Here is a 17,615-nt window from a genome sequence, read left to right as displayed (position 1 = left end):
AGGTTTCGGTCCTTTCATTGCAATATCCTTCAGTGCATGGAACATAAGTGTTTTTGCAATGGATTGTTCAACAAGTGGGTGATGCAATGGCTCACACAGCTAAGCCACTGCATGATTTCTAAGGCCACAGGGTTAATACATAGTGATAAATTATTCAGTTATAATTGTAGCTTTCATGTCAATTAAATTGAGCCCTCTGAATATTACACAGTTAAAACCTACTCTGTTATTTAACAGAAATTTGAATTTTGATTCCCCTGAAATCTAACTGCTTCAATGTCTATTAAGTTATATTATCCCACAGCAAAAATCAAATCCACAGGAATTTCAACACTGACAAAATTAAGCCAAACATGTTGGGGAACAAGAAATGTAGGAAATTGTCAAGAAGGTTGTACATAAAGAAGCATCATCTCATAGAAGACAATTGCCCAGTGAGCAATTTTCAATTGTAGTTGGAGAGTACGTAAAGGTGTTTCACAAAAAATCAGTTCTATGTCTTTCTCTCCACAACATAAATCATACTAATATGAAGGATTTTTTTTAATTTCAGGTTTGAGTTTTCTAGACCTCTTACAGTCATTACTGTCTGGAAATCTTAGGCAACAAAAAGGAGGGGACCAGTGAGACCACTTTTTATGATCTCCAATACAACACAAGGTGAAAAACTTCTCTAAGCAGTGGTAATCCTCACTTCTTGCTTTAAAAACCCTGGAACAAATTTCCATTATGTCATTAAAACACCATTACTTTTCCATGTGAAAAGCCACCCACAGCCAAAAATGACATAATCTGAAATCTGAGTGCTGGAGTGTTAACAAACACCAACATTGCGGCTGCCCAGATTGCACTACAATTAATTTAAACAAAGATGAGAAGTGTAACAATCAAAAATAAAGGGTAATATGACTGAATTTCTCCAAACCAAAAAAAAATATCCTTGATAATCTGTGAATTTCACCTTACAATAGGGAAAAATAATAATTGCTACTCAAGTTGACATGTATAAGGCAGTAACAAATCTGAACTTAGTGATTTCTATATGAAGTAATTCCTATATATTTATTTAATTAAGAATTTCTTTTTAAAAGCAATGCAATCTTGATTTTAAAAAGTCAAATGACAGCCAAGCTAGCTACATAGTGTAGCAAACAGTTAGACAGATTTGCCTACACCATTTCAGTCTAGGAATAACTTCTGGCTCCTAACAACAGTGCAGTACTATTTCTCAGTTAATACATTTTCCCTACGCTAAAGTTTCTTTACTGTTACTATCAATACATTAATGCCTGACAATTACAGAAAATTTTAGGTATTCCCAAGTTATGTACAGCATTGGTCCTCATTATTGACACTTGTATGAGTTACAACTTTGAACTTAATCTTGAGTGAAATTACCGGAAAGTACCTCCATGATACTTTTGGCATTCTGTAAAGCAGGCAGCATGCTATCAGTGTGGATCCTCTCCCCTTTTCAAATGCAATCAGGATTTTGTGTTTTCAAAGTGTCATAGTTCCATCAAAAATACATTAATCACTGGATAAAAATAGCTAAGACTTTAAATTGTTTCCTGTAATTGTACTTTTTCCCTTTTGAACTTTTATCTTCAAGAGAGTAGACATTCATGCTTGAGGCAAAAAGTTACTCACTGTGAACAAGGAAGCAAAAATCTTTCCACATCAGCAAGAGAGTAAGCTTTGTGAAGCCTTCTGCATCATACTCCACCACACCACTAACAACAAAAAATACAAAGAAATGAATACAATTTTTACCTGCGATTCATTCTAATACTGTACAATAAACATGTAAATTCTGTACTACAACAACTGGGTTTTTTGTTTGTTCCGAAATTTCTAGTATATGCTTTATTTATTAACAGTTACAATTTTCTAGCTAACTGAAAATTAGATTAAACTTTTAATCTTAATAATAATCTTATTCATGCTGTGGTATTGGAATATACATACAAATTCCCTGGAAGTTACTCATATGAAGACAATTTGTTAAATGTGTTGTAAGTGACAGGGTAAAACTGAAAATATGCAGGCTGAGAAGGGTTTAAATCTGAAAATTCAGAAGAGCATACAAAAAATAAAATATCGAAGACTTGTTCGGTAGATTTCAGGAGCATCGGGAGCCAGTATTGCCTAAAAGTCTCAAACAGTATCAAGATTCATGAACCACTTGGCAAGTTAAATAAAATCATAGGCATACTGGGGCCTTTTCTGTACTGCAGTTTTCCCAGAAGAAAAAGAAATATCCTGTTTTCATAAGGAGTGAGCTTGCATTGACTCCCTATCAACTCGTATGTCCAATTCAAGTCATTGTTATCTATCTAAAATTGTATAAAATGTGGGTGCATGTTAGAAGCCACATGTTTTCCCACCCTTACTAGAAAGCTCTGAGATTTGAAGGGATCCCGAATATCCCTGTCATTTGGCATCACCACGTGGAAGCAGAAACCCCCTCCTCACACTGAGGCAAAGTACTACTGGTCAGGCAATCACCATAGGTTGGCTCCTGGACTCTCACTCTTCTCACTCACACTTTATGGATTTAAGGCGGGAAACCACAGTGCCTAGGTACCCTATGTGAGTTGATTTATAAAGCTAATGTGTCATCATGCCAGGCCAAGGACCTTTGAACTGCAGGACTTCAAACATAACCTGACAGCCTTTCCTCTCTCAAACCAAGATACCACTTGGCCGCGGGAGCAGCTAGTCTCCCAGTCCTGCCTTTATGCCGAGCGGTGGTTTCTGGCTCCCATAGGGCTTGGAACCATACCCACATCCCCGTCCTTCCGCCTCAGTCAATGCCTGCTACTGTAAGACCCCTCCAGTCATTTATTCAGAAATGAGCATATTTCTTTTCCGTAAGGAGAAAATCCCTACTGTGCCTTTCCCATAATCAGCTATTTTCTAGCAAAATCAGATCAGCAATTGGCAGAGAAGTGAACACTGAACTTCATTCCAGTACAGCTACAGAGAGACAGTCTATATATATCATTCTGCGAAAAGTGACTGGATTTCATCTCACCCAGCGGACAGCAGTCACACAACCAAAGACCATGTGCAGAAAACAACACTTTTCCCCATACTACAGAAAATAATGCATCAAAAGAAAACTTACGTTCCAAAGTGACTCAGGAAAGCTGCAATATACTCTCTTCTCTTATGGTAACCCTGAATAACATATTGTACCTTTAAAAAAAAGAAACAAACAAATCCAAAGCTTTAAAAAGATAAAAAAACCAATTCTCCCAATTTGTCATATATTCCTTGTCAGGAAAGATTTATGTTTGACAGTAGCAGTTCTGAATCCTACATTTAGCTTGCATGATTTCCCCATAGAATCCTAAAACACATTTGAAACTAACAGTGGATCTTGCACTCAGAAGATCTGTAAGGAAACCTCTTCACTCACTTCTAAGTGAAACTTAGTATTTCACAAAGTACTGAAGCGTTGTTTAATTATGCAAAATACAGACTGAAGAAAAGCACAACCTTGCCTTGCTGAAGTTTGAGCAGGCAGCCATGATAGGCAAATCATAATTACCTGAACTGGCAATTGGTTCAGTGTCAAAATAACACTCTGGTTATAAAAGGAAGAAAAAGTATATTTCACAATTGATCTCGGGTGTTTTCTGAAGACTGCACCTCCAACAAAATCTTCTTAACACTAAGCTCTCTCAGTGGTTACATACTGATCCAGGGAGCCACCTACTTAACGGTGAGCATCAAATACTGAGGCATTCTGGGTTCTGAATGACATCCATCCTGGCACAGACAAAATCCGACAGCGCTAATCTTGGAAGTATTAAAGCAAAATTCTCTCACCATGTATGTTTTTTTATTGATTTGAATGGGGTTTCTTAGTAGAACAGTGTGAACAGGGTTTGACCCATAGCAGAAACAATGAACATGTTGTCAAGCTGCAGGAACATCTGGTTTACAACTGGTAACTTCAAGTACTTACAGTATGGTTCCATAAGTGATTCCTCACATAAACCCCTTTCCCTTCCAGAATAAAAACTAACATTTTAAAAACCTTTTTCCCCCACTGAATTTGAAAAGAACAGTAAGAATATTTTGCTTGCCCATAGTAATACTTGGCTGGCAAGTGCCTTCCTAAATTTTTTGAAAAAGCCTTTATACAATCATTGCTGAGAGCTATCTTGTATCCCTTAAAGTTAAACTCTATTTATAAATTGAGATTTATTTAATTTTATAAAAAACTACAATTGTTTTGAAGGCCTCATGTGGGATCTGAAATGTTTTTCTGGGAAAAGGAAAACATATGATAAGTTTGCTTAAGGGACTTTGTTTAAGAAAGGATAAAAACAGCCCTGTGTACTTGCAGATTTTAAAAACAGAAAGTCATTTTAACAGAAAACCACAACAAAAACAACTCTAAAGATAGACTCCAGTATAATTATGGAAACACGTTTTAAAGAACTTTTTCTAAAAGACAAATTTATTTTCCTCATTTGGAGAAATGAAGTTAAAAATAATATACAAATATGAGGTCCATAACAGGCAGATTACTAGACGATAGCCCCTAAGCTTTCTTTTAAAAATTGCACTTCAATATTGGAGAAGATTTCAAAATATTACACTTACTCTTTTTTTGTTTAAACAGTAAGCGAACCAGAACACAACCTTTTCAGCAACTTTAAGTAGCTATTATTGTACAAACATGCAAGTAGACTGCTGATTCAGTTCTTCTAGATGAAACATCTGAGAAGAGAATCAATGAAAGTACCTACAATGATGACTATGGTATGAGAATTTAGGTATCTTCCAATTGGAAATATAATATGCAAACTACACATTTGTATTTACTAGCAGAACAGTATGCTACAATGCGATGTCATACAATACAATATCATTTTACCTTAAATCATAACATGTCACAGTAAAAAAAAAAGTCTATTCCTGGATCTGATGTTGAACACGCTTGTTTACCTAAAAAAGTCATTACATTCAATCTACTTTGTAAGTGCTCAACTCTTACCAAGAAGGTATTTTTGTGTAGTTCACCTTAAGTATGCCCTGCTTGGACTACCTGACAGAAAAAACATGTGAACAGATACGTTATAGTGTGTTACTGCAATACAGTACAGCGCACAGGGAAAGGAAAACTGAGTTCTCTCTACTAACTTACCTTGTTTGTTAGCAGCTGGCATACTTGGGGTACATAGTCGATAAGACAACCTCCACCAGGAAAGGCTGGGATGTGAAGAGCAGATGATCCTCCAAGTGCACTAGAAACAGACGTTAATTAAACAATACATTACACGTACAGTCCCTTGGATTTGAAAGTGATACCTACACTGTTCTCTTTCCCTATGCTTAAAGTCAGAGGCTCATGATGAAGAAATGTTTTTTATGCTGTGGTGATATAAAACATACTGAGTGATGCTATCTACAAAAACAGGTTATACCACAACCCAATGTAATTATACAACTTTAATCAAGAGTATCACTAATGTAAAGCATTCTCTCAGGAAACCGCTTTTTCATTGTAAACAATTTTGTTTCTTAGCCTTCAATAATATGTGGAGCATTGTAGTAAAGATATCTTGTTATTGCAGGAAGAGAGGGCTTTGAGTTCTGAATCAAAATGCCAACTTCAGTGAAACCACCTAAGAATACGCAAAATAATGTCCCGATGCAAATGTCAGTCATGCCATCCACTCCAGTTTTGGGCCTCCCAGTACAACATAGATGTTAATCTACTAGATGAAAGGGTCAGCGCATCAGAAAGATTATTAGGCACACGATGTATGGGGGGATGCTGAAAGAAATGGGTTCCCTCAGTCTTAAAGAGAACACTGGGAAGGGTGGGATATTGAAAAGGGGACTTGAAGGCATATTGTTACTGAAGGCATACTGATGCCTTCAATTTATGTAATGGAAAACATATCAGATAGATATCAGAAAGAAATTTTTCACAGAAATGGTCATCGGGCACTGGAACAGGCTGCCCAGGGAAGTGGTAGAGTCACCATCCCTGGAGGTGTTTAAAAGATGGGTAGACGAGGTGCTCAGGGACATGGTTTAGTGGCAGATAGGAAGGGTTGGACTCTATGATCCAAGAGGTCTTTTCCAACCTGGTGATTCTGTGATTCCATGATTCCATGATGCCTACTTGTTGTAGCAAAAGAAGTTCTTGTTAGCTACTAGGAAAAACACTTTCACAATGAGAATAACCAAATACTGGAAGACAAGCTGAGAGGGACTGAGGAATCTCTGTCCTCGGAGGTGCTCAAAGCTCAGCTGAACAACTGCAGCAAACGTGCTGATTTAAGCTAGCTCTGAGGAGGGGCTTAACCAAATAACCTCCAAAGGTTCTCCCCAGTCTGCATTGTTTTATCACTATATTCTCTGATTCTGTGGTTTTGATCATCATTATTTGTAAATAATACAAAAAAAAGATATTAACTCTGTCCATGCACAGACTGGAAGTCTGAATAGTAGGAATCCACAGAAATAAGATCACTCCAGAGATGTATTTAGGCACCTTAATCAATTGCCTTTATCACAGCACAGAACATTGAAACACATCTGTTATTGCCAAGGATAATGCCTTCTTTGGTGTAGAAAGATCTTGTATGTTTTATTTAAAACAGGTTGTATAAGACAATCACCGGCTAAAGTCCATGCTACTGTCCAGTACTGACCTAAATCTTTCTTATAGTCTTTTACCAATCAAAAGGGAGATGAATTTGCACTACACACTGTGGCTTACACCAATCACTAAACATCCAGAACCTTGTTGGCTATAATTATAAAGCTTCAAAAGCTAAGTTACTTTGTGGCCTCCTGTTTATGTGCCATTTCCATGAAAGATTTAACTGGCTGGAAAGAAAGTTCTTCTCTGCAAAATAAAGCTCTTACTCTCCAGCGGGACCTGCCCTTGTATTTTACTCAGTACTTGATAAGAGAGTACTCTGATAGGTGTAAAGGTCTACAGTCACACATCCCTTTGAAGGAACAGAGCCTACATAAATCAAAAAGCCCCAAACTCATAATGAGGTATATGGAAATCTGCTACTCTGGCAAAACAGTCTGGGTTCAGCAGACTGTTCACCACATGGAATGGTTCTGCAGGTCTGGATTTTGCATATGCAATGATGAAAAGGAAAAAAAGATCTCGAGTACATAAAAAAAAAAAAAAAGCAAACAAACTTTTCCAGCAGAAGTAAAACTTGCACAGGACTTTTTTTTCTTTAAAGCAGAATTCAGTTTCCTTGTTGATAGCCCCTTACTAAAATTACTCACACAGGAATATAATTCGGCTACTTGTGGATGTTAAAAACAGTGAAGCATGACTTTTAGATGATTACTAAGTTGGAACACTTCTGAAACAGTAGTTTGCTTTCAGGAAATAGGAAGTAGACTGGGTCCATCAGTCTTTAATGTTGGAAAATGAAAATTTTTTCCCTTTTGGTATGTTACAACTGGATTGTGAATCTCACTTTTAGACCCTGGCTTTCAGTTTACTAAATTCCTTAAATGCTTATGTAGATATATCTATAAAAGCTTCCAATCTCATAAACAGAGTAAATGGTACTGTCTGTTTTGCATCCTGCCTTGCCTCACTTTTGGACAGGTACAGTTGGACTCGATGATCTCAAAGGTTTTTTCCAATCAAACAACCCTACTCTTCTATCAAAAGAAGCGTGGCCAGCAGGTCGAGGGAGGTGATTCTGCCCCTCTGTTCCTTTCTTGTGAGACCTCATCTGGGGGGTTGAAACTGGGTGATCTTTAAAGTCTCTTCCAATCCAATCCAATCCAACCCAACCCAACCCAACTCAACCCCTTCTATGATTTTTACACAATTATTTTCCAGTAACCTTCTGCTTTTAAAACGCTAAGATTCTAACAGATTCTGACAGTGACTTTCTATCATTATCTTAATTAATGAAGCAACAGCCTTAGTGGATGGCATTTTATTAGGACTGGTACTGGATGAAGATAAATACATGGTAGATCTACCTATCTATGAGATAAGGTTCCATAAACACTTTGGAATGCAGAGACAACAATCTGTTGGCTTCAGCACTTTATTCACTTGCTGTTACTCTAAACCTACTCAGCTCCCAAACCAACCCCATATACCTCATTTTAAGATGGACCAGAGACTTCTTTGCAGCAAGGTCCTGTCTTCCTGCATTTCCAGAGTGTCAGACACAATGTGGTTCTGATCCACGGTCTGTGAATTAAACTGGATTTTGTCAGGAACTCACTACTAAATTCAATAAGAGCAGCAGTCAGCCTGCATTAATAGCAGTTTTGCTCTGCGACACGCTGAAATACAAGCACAGAGAGCGTAGATGGAGTGTGTTTACACTTCCGCTGTTGAGTGGTGCATTCCAAGTGCAGACTCTGTCTGCCTCTCAGTGAATCTATTTATTCAGGCCTGCATACAAAATGCAAAATTCTTTCCCATTCTTGATAGCTTATAATTACTTTGAAATGTCTTTCTCAAGAAATGATGCTTTTTTTTTTTTAAAAAAAAAAAGGGGTAACATCAATTCACAGGTTTACAGAAGTGATTGTTTTTGTTCTGGAGTATTTATGTGTAAAAAAACCAGTTATTTTCCCTTCTTTCAAAACATCACTTCACTAGCAAAGACTAAGAGTGCATCCACGTCCTAAGCTCAGAAGCCTGGGTGGTTTGGCAAGGCAGACTTAGAGGCACAAAGGAAGATGCTCTTACTCCCATCCCTACCCTACCCACTTCTCTGCCACTCTCCTCATGCTATCTCGGGCCTGTCCTTTTCCCCTAGACTTTTTCCATTCACCCCATTTCTTCCCTGCAATTCATTTTGCTTCTCCTTTCTCTGAGCAGAAAAATGCAGGTTTCTTTACATTGCTAGAAAATTTTTGAGCTGAGTCTGAAAAACGGGAATTATTTCAGACTACCCCCTACATCTTGCAGGGTCCTGCAACCATAAAAATATTACTGTTTATAAAATTATCTGCTAACACAAGTTACAGTACTACAGTTAAGCACCCGTACACACATAACACTGCATATGTATTTTGCTCTCTCTCTATCTTGCCTGTACCTGTTACCATTTTCCATCTCTCCAAATCCCATAAGCTTTTCTTTGAAAGTATCACAAAGAAAAGAACATCTAAGATTTACGCTTTTAAAAGGAAGCACCTTGCACAATGGCAGCTATTTGTGCTCCAAGGGAGGAAAGAGTAAAAGACGTAAATTTGGAAAAGAGATCCAGCACTATAAGATGGATCATACCTATTCCTGAATACAGTGTCAACATAGCATTAAAGAGCTTTATACCCAAAGAAAGTGGTATATAACACTGATTGCACTCAACAATGTTTCAAATTCAATGTATTCTTTCGGCAAAACCCACATAAAATACGGAAATGACAATTTCAATGATTGTGACCAGTACAGCTGAAGATTTGCCTAGCTTTGAAAATGTAAATAAACAAAAAACTTGCCTCTGCCTGGGAAGACTTTTTATACCAGTTTAAAATAACTAAGGGCTTTTGTCTCAGTGTGGCCGGTATTAAAACATGTTCAAATCAACGTCCTGTTGATGGAACGTAGACTTTAGACTTTGTAGACTATCGCCCTTGCTCTCACAGGATACACCCTCCTTAACTCTCTGTAAGTTTTCACCTGTATTATTTTGAAACTGAGGAATACTGCAGACCTACACAAGCATTTAAAGGGTTTATTATTCATTACGGCTACAAGTAAAAGTAGCCTGAAGCATGTGAAAAGAAATTCCCTTCTTTTTGCTCTTTTTTTTCCTGTTTCGAGACTCATGTTATGGGCTTTGATCTCCTTTCCCATTTTGTTTCTCCTTTGTTGGAGTTTCATCACTTTCGTATATAACACCATTTGGCATGGCAGGCACAAGGAACCACATCAAATAAAAGCACGTGACCACAAAAGCTGCCTTACCAACCATGATCCCAGATTTGCTGTCATCTTACCATTTTTCAGACTTGCTTGACCATAACCAAATCCTCCCTATCACATGAATAATGTGGTGCTTGGCAGAAGCCTTAGGATAGAGCTTCAATCAGCAATAAAAAGCCTAACAATAAAATAGCAGAACATTGCTCTTGTTACAGAAAAATTGGACAGTCCAGGTTTCTGCAGTGTTTTCTCTCCTTTCTAGTAATACTCCATTTAAAGCACACATAATTAACGTATTGCTTGGCAGCTCAAATCTACTACAAGGTAAAGTGTGTCCACAGAAAAAAATCTTATATTCTATTTTTAAAGAAAAACTGTTGACTTATAATTATTTCTACTTCCACATTGGGAAAATGGAAATGTATGTTTTCAGCTAACAGATATAATCTGAGGTACCTACATTGTTGAATATACAGAAAAAAAATACAATCACAAATAGACCTAGAGGGAAAACTATGCCAAATGTACTTATTTAGAGAAAGAATCCTAAGCAAACTCAGACTAAAAAATGTTGCCATTAGAGCTGAAAGAATAATATCTTTTTTTTTTCCTTGACCTACTAGAAGTTCAAGGTAAATACCTCTGAGCTCCTTCTGACTAGTGATCGGAAAAAATAAGACACAATCACTGTAAAAAGCAAATACTAAAACCAAAACGTATTTTACTTTCCCAGACTGTGAAGAAAACTGCAAGTCAGATTTGCTGAGCTTTATCTTGCAGCTCTTTCACTGACTTCATATGTTCTAGCAAGTTATTGTAACCAGTCTGCTTCTCTGCTTGCCCACTTACAATATCCAGATGCTTACATTGAGGTACACTAAAGTTTAACAGCACTCATGGAACAGTATAAAAGCTGTGGGATGAAGCCATCCATAAATGCTAATAAATACTGCTTTATTTGGGTTATTCCAACTTCCATATTCTGCTGCAGGTAAAATTGTCCAAAAAGCACACTTTTCTATAATATTATACTATCCTATTTTACACAATGTAAGATAGGAAATAAAACTTCCTCTTCCTCCAGGGGAAGAAAAAAAACCAAGAAGCAGGAGATGAACAGATGAACAGATAGGTAACCCTATAAATAAACTAGAACACCTTTCTTTTCTTCGTTTCACTGGTCAGGCTTAGAGCTGGCAGGAGGAAAAACAGATACTCTTGTAGTATAAAACATTTCTTACTACTAATTGATAGTATAAAAGTCTGAAAACTCTAGTATTTCCTCTGCATCAGATAAATCAGGGCTAAAGAGATGCTTCCTTTGCTTAATGGATCTTTATATGCAGAAAGTTTCTGCATAAAGAGGACTAATAGGTTTCCACTGACATGCTGGACAAGTAAAAATTGTGGCTGGCAGCAATGGAAAACTGAGTTCTCCACTGTCCTCAGGCCTCGTGTTCTATGAACTTAAAAAAACATGTAAGGATAATGTTTATTATCCTCAATTGACACTTCATGTTACACAGCGGCAGCACATGGTGTAACAAGCACTCATCACACTGCTTTTGTCTCTGGGTAAGCAGACCCACTTTTATAAATTAATCTGAAGGTTACAATATACACCCTGGGTAGCCAGGCAGCTCAGCAGAATCTACTGTCCTCTTGAAACTCCATCATTCCTCAGGGAACAAAGTTCAGAAAAGGTTCAAGTGAGTGCAAAAGGAAATTATCAGCAAGGCTTCAATGTGTGCGGCCATTTAAAATACAGGTTAACTTAACTGGTGTGAAGAATAACAGTTTGTAACACTGCACAGAGCACGAATTTTGATCACTTGTTGATTCTGATGATATAAAATCAAAGTGACAAGTATAAAAGCAGTATATTTCAAACTGATTCAAAGTATTAAAAAAACCCCTACGCTTAATAGGTAGAATTATTTTTCATAATACATTACAAACAGGTTCAAAAAGAGAATATGAGAAGTTCCACAACCTATAAAGAGTGCAATTCACTCATACAGCTCAAAAATTCTGACAAAGGTTGCTTACTATGCTTAAGCACCCCCTTAATATTTCTACCAAAAAATGCCAATAACAGGTTATATTATAAATTTAACATGATCAGTCACTCAAGGCAGTCTGGTTTTGGAAAGGCTGCAAATGATAATAAGGAATACACAAGAAATAACATAACAGAAATTAAAGAAACTTTTTCTGTTCTCAAAAAAAAAAAAAGATTCCCCCACACCCCAAATGTATTACTTATTAATATTAATTCTCCATCAGTACAGTATTATTTAAAGAAAACAGTTATAAAAAGATCTGAACAAGTTGCTATATGCTTCACATTTTAAACAGGAGGTCATGGTTCCTGTCCCAAAGAAATTGCATAGTCCAGTGTTTCACACTCCACAACACAGTAAGGAACTGAAAGGCAGAGATTGAACAACAGGGGACGAAGAGCAGATTGCACCAAGAAGACTAAAGTCTTAAACACTTACTATGGAGAAATAAATATTTCCAAAGCATTTTGCTTATTTCTTAAAGGAATCTGGACACAAAATTAAGAGAAATCTGAATCCAAAGTGAAGATAAGTCAGAGTTTCCCTGAGAATTATGTACAATAATGAAATGGTAAAAAAAATGCCCCAACAAACAACCAGAAGTTGTGGGGAAGAAACTCAGACAAATGGAACTGCAGCAAACATCACTGAAACAAAAAAAGGACAGATAAGATAAGAAACATGGGCAGATAAGGAAAAAAAAAAAAAGAGAGAACGCTAAGTAGTCTTATTTTGCTTTTACTTCTAAAGAAGTTAAGAAACCAACATTGGAAGATTAAAGAGTTGATTCAAGATGCTAGGAGAAAATCTATCTAGCCTAACCTACTGCAATTGTCTTCTGAATGATTTCAGGAAGAAGGGCAAGTAAGAAAGAGGCTGGAGACTTGTCACAAGTAAAATAGGACCAAATTTTCACTAAACAAAGAGAATTGTACCCTAATTACAACACTTTTTCATCCTGTGCTGATTTGAGATGACCAAAACAAAAGCAGGAACTTGTTTAAAATGATGCACTATTTTCATTTCTCCTCTGCGTTGACTGTAAGGAAGAAAAATTTGTGTTTCTTATCTGAAATTTTACTTTTCCATTTCATGTTCTTCCAAAATATACTTCTAGTGGCATTACCTGTTTTGCAGATATATTTATAACCACCTTAAGTGTAAATATATCAAGGTTTTTCTAACTAGCAAGTAACAAAAATATTGGGCATTGGTTCTTTTGCTTCAAGGGTAATATGTATTGACTTGAAGTGTTGACTCAAAGGAACTAAAAATGGCTTACATGTAGTGTGAAGATAGGAGCTGGGAATTATAAACTTTTGCATAAACAAGAAAAAGAAAACTAGAGCACTTGTACATTGTGAGCAGTATTCTCCTCAGAAACAGTAGGACTCGATAAATTAATCAAAGGATTGAGGATTTATTTATGGCAAGCATCACTGCAAATTCCTCTGCACTGAAGCCTGGGTGGTATGTTACACAGAGCTTGTCATCATTTAAGATACTGATCTGTGTTCTTATAATCCATTCTGCTTTAGTGATGGAAATTTCCCAAACAATCCCATTGAACAGAGTATTTATCACAAATCCGTATGAATTTTCTCTTACTATCCACCCATAATAAGGGTAACATAAATGAATAACTGTTCTAAGATGGTATTGGTTATATTTACAAACAAATGCCCTACATACCCATAATTTCTTATCAATCTTACTGCATGCATTCAATAACATCCAGCTTACTTTATTATGACTGCTCACATGGCAGGTAATTTTCTAGTATTTGAAAGAAGCCCAGCTAACCAGCAGTGTCTTTTTCATGAATCAGAAAAATGAGTCTCAAAAAATTGTACTAATTCATTGCCTCTCTTGCCTACCGCCCTCACTTTTTTCTGAATAACAACAGTCATTTCCTATAACTTGAAGCCTTCTACATTTTGCAATTCCAGTTGATGATATTGTTCCTTATTTTATTTATGTTCCCATATCTACTAGGCAAATTATAGTAGTTGTGCCTCATTGTTAATCTTCTCCTGATATTGCTTAATGCCTAATACTTCCAGTGACACAGTCATTTTGCAAGCATGCCACTTTTTGCCTCTGTGATAGAATAGTACTGTGTTGTAGATTTCTTTCACATCATGACATTTTTTTCCATTTTCTAGACAGCTTATCCTAATTTGTGGATCTCTTCTATCTGGAGAAACATTTCATGTAAGAAACATCCTGAGTCCTACATCATCAGCATCACATTTGATTAGCTTACATGGAGAACAAGAAAAAGTAAAGTACTGAAAGGATAAGAAATCTTGCAGAAAAAAATCAGAAATTAAATGACAGCAACATGCTGGAAAACTTCCGGATATGAAGTTGAGCATTTGTATCAACATTAAGAATGCCCATGGAAGGCAGAAAGTTAGAGAAAAAAAAATATTTCTCGTTCATAGATCTGCCTCTGACACTGATTTCCACGTGTTTGCAGCATGATTAAGAGACATTCTTGCTCAGAACTTGAAATTGGCTTTATCTTACGTTCACAAATGATGTGAAATGCTACAAGCCTGGTCTTGTGCTCCTGCTAAATGTTCCAAGAAGCCTAGTGAGCTCAGGTTTTATGTAAGTCAAACATATTCACATGTGGACACAAGGCAAGAGAACATAAGTTTTTCATGTAAACACAGCCACTGTGGTTTGACAAGCTAATAAGAACCATGTTAAACCCTTATTCGTTTAACAAGACGATAGGAATCTGCTGCGATGGTTTTTACAGCCCCTTTCAGAATTTTTACCACAGGCATTTGGACAAGTGTATTTTGTTCCTATTAACATAAGTATTTCAATGTTCATCCTAATACATTCTCTTCAAAACAGAAGGAAGCAAGCCATGCATCACACAGCACAAAGGCAGCCTTTGGTAGGTGGAACGTCTGGGAATAATTCTCTAAAGATAACGCTGGTGCTTTGAAACCCTGGTTTACATCAGAGGTAACAAAGGTTCCTTCTGTAAAAAGGCAGACATAGACCAACTTTTAAAACAAAAAAAAAAGGCAGAAAAGTAAAACTATGGGTCCTCACTGTTAAAATCAAAGCAGGGGCACCATACATGCACAAGAAATGGGAAATTTCACGCTTTGCAACTTAAAGCAGAGTGTAGTTGGTCAAAAGGTGAATACAGGCATTCACAGGATTATTAGTTTTACTGATGCCTGGGTTTTGTTCACGGAGCAGTTCCATTACAGCATGTGCTGGAAGACAAAGACTGGAGCAAAAACTCTCACAAAGTTTCCCCTTTTTGCCGTAATAGGTTCTGAATGCGTGTGGTGCACATACACAAATCAGTCTGGCCGGAGTCAAATCTACACACTTGCATCCCGTAAGCTTCCTCTAACGCAGACCTCTTTCCCTTAGAAACTGCAAATACTTACGCAGTCATCGGAAGACAAAAATTCCAACTTTTTGTTAGTATATCTTATCAGCTTTTGAGGGTTTGATTAATGTTACTTAGCATTTAAGGCCTTGAGTGCGTTTGCAAGCTGAATGCTTAGATAACAGAGTGGCCAAAAAGGTATCTGCAACTAGATGTATTTAGAAATAAGCATCAGGTGCTTTGATAAACCAGCCTTTGTAGTTGAAGAATGACATTTTCAGATAGCTTGTCACCTTTTAAATCTTTTACAGTCTGTCTTTTAATAAGACTGAAGATATTAGACAACTAAAACAGCTTCCTAAATTAAGTCTTTTCTTTTTGGAAATAACTATATTAAGGTTCTTGAGTCCTATAGACAAGTGAAAAAAAAGAAAATAAGAAAATGTTACATTGCTTCAAGCACTAATCAGAGAAATTTTCAATAAGAATAATGGAGGAATAGATTAAAACACAAAATAGCATGAACCTCACACTTAAAATCTTAGAAAAAAAATTTTCTCTTTGTTTTCTTTCCTAACTTTCCTATCCTTTCAAAAATCAGAAGCACCTGGTCACAAATGCATCAGCTATGCCAGTTAAAAAATAACACTGCTAGAAAACACTCCGAAAGGATAACTAAAAAAGGTGAAACAAGTAATTGAATGAGGCATTTTCTATGAACTAAAATTAAAATTCACAGGATATGATAACTACTTCAAAGAAACCATTCACTCAAAGATGGTTTATTTCCAAGTCAAAGATCTACTACTGGTCAATAGAGATTTATTGACCAAGATAAATTGTGTAACAAATCCTATTATATTCATGCTTTGTTTGCTCCAACTTTCTGATACTGAACTGTTAATATTATTTTATTGAGACTTCTAGATTACAGAATGATAATCACTTAATCTTATTAAAACTACAATGTCTTGCCAGTATTTGTATGTGTTCTTTTCTAAAGTTCTTCCATAAATAAATACAGTTTTCTCCCTTTTCTTAAAAATTTCTGTATTGTACAAATGACCTCTTAAAAGTATCAGCTTTTGACACTTAAATGAACTCTTCCTTCATTCAAATCACTTCAACAATTCATCAACTTTTCACCCATTACACAATATACGGGACAATTTTTTTAATCTATTAAATCATAAGTGTAGTGGCTTCTAACACTGTCCTAGGTGTGCTGTTTTAATTATCTTGCATGGCTACATAACTGAATACGGTTTTAATACTTAATCTACCAAAGGGAAAATATTGTAATCTTTGTTGGAGAATATTTAGATTCTAATAGCATTTGGCTGTTTCTACCAGCAATAACTATTAGCATGGTGTTGGAATCTGCTCTTATCTATGTATATGTTTAGATACCTTGTACTTTTAATTCTTTAAAGTTTGATTGCTTTGAAGTCTTTAAGAAAGAGGCTATGCTACCAAACAGTCTGATTTTTTGCATCACCTCCATTTCTGTCAGTGAATGACACATCAGCTGGCGATCTTCAGCTTGCATGATCAACTTTCAAAGTTGTGTTAATGTCATTTGATAAATCACCATAACTACAAACCAAGCTACAATAATACGTTTAAATTGTACAAACTAAAACTGATTGTTTCCTCTACAAGATTTCTTGTTCCCATATGTATGCTTAACGTAGCCAAATTCTACCAGTAGTTTCTGGGGTAAATTAAATTGACACAGCCACAGCTATTCTTTCCCAGTCTTTACAGACTTGAGAAATACATAGAAAATTTACACTTACTAAGGTCATGCTAGAAAAAAACAGAGAACACTTGACCTCTGCAAAGCACTTGCAAAATAAAAAACACCTTACAAACGGCAGCACCTCATGCTTTCAGTTTAACTCATAAGGCTACATCTCATGAAATAACTTGAAAATTATGTTTCCTTGGCACCATCCAGTGCAAATCTGACATTCTTCTTCAAGCCAGAAGAGAGATGTGGCTAAGAGTGGCAAAAATACCCACTGAACATCAGAAGATTACTTAAAAATAAAAGCACTGAAGTAGTACTACATCTTATGAAAATACCTTTCACCTTACAGGATGAAAAGTGTTTTAACAGCACATAATACTACTTGTGTATTGTGCAGAGACTTCTTCAAATCCATTCAGATACGATCCATGATACAATTTAAGTCAAGGAATAAATACTAACATAAGCTAATAAAAGCAAAATAGAACTCACAGCTATTACAGAAGTTGCGTATGACCCAAATTT

General features: G+C 36.3%; 1 protein-coding gene across 2 annotated transcripts in view; it reads right to left on the bottom strand.

Annotated features, from left to right (window-relative positions):
- Positions 1-17,615, bottom strand: part of BABAM2 (BRISC and BRCA1 A complex member 2) — a 178,466-nt gene that overhangs the window by 34,687 nt on the left and 126,164 nt on the right. For both annotated transcript variants that reach the window (XM_069852612.1, XM_069852613.1), the window contains 3 exons: positions 5,165-5,264; positions 3,131-3,201; positions 1,651-1,733 (listed from right to left, as the gene is read on the bottom strand). In XM_069852612.1, coding sequence (XP_069708713.1) covers positions 1,651-1,733; positions 3,131-3,201; positions 5,165-5,264 — 254 coding nt within the window. The remainder of the gene's footprint in view (positions 1-1,650; positions 1,734-3,130; positions 3,202-5,164; positions 5,265-17,615) is intronic.

Source organism: Phaenicophaeus curvirostris, chromosome 2 (genome assembly GCF_032191515.1).
Source record: "Phaenicophaeus curvirostris isolate KB17595 chromosome 2, BPBGC_Pcur_1.0, whole genome shotgun sequence".
Lineage (NCBI taxonomy): Eukaryota > Metazoa > Chordata > Aves > Cuculiformes > Cuculidae > Phaenicophaeus > Phaenicophaeus curvirostris.
This window is presented reverse-complemented; position numbering and strand designations above follow the sequence as displayed.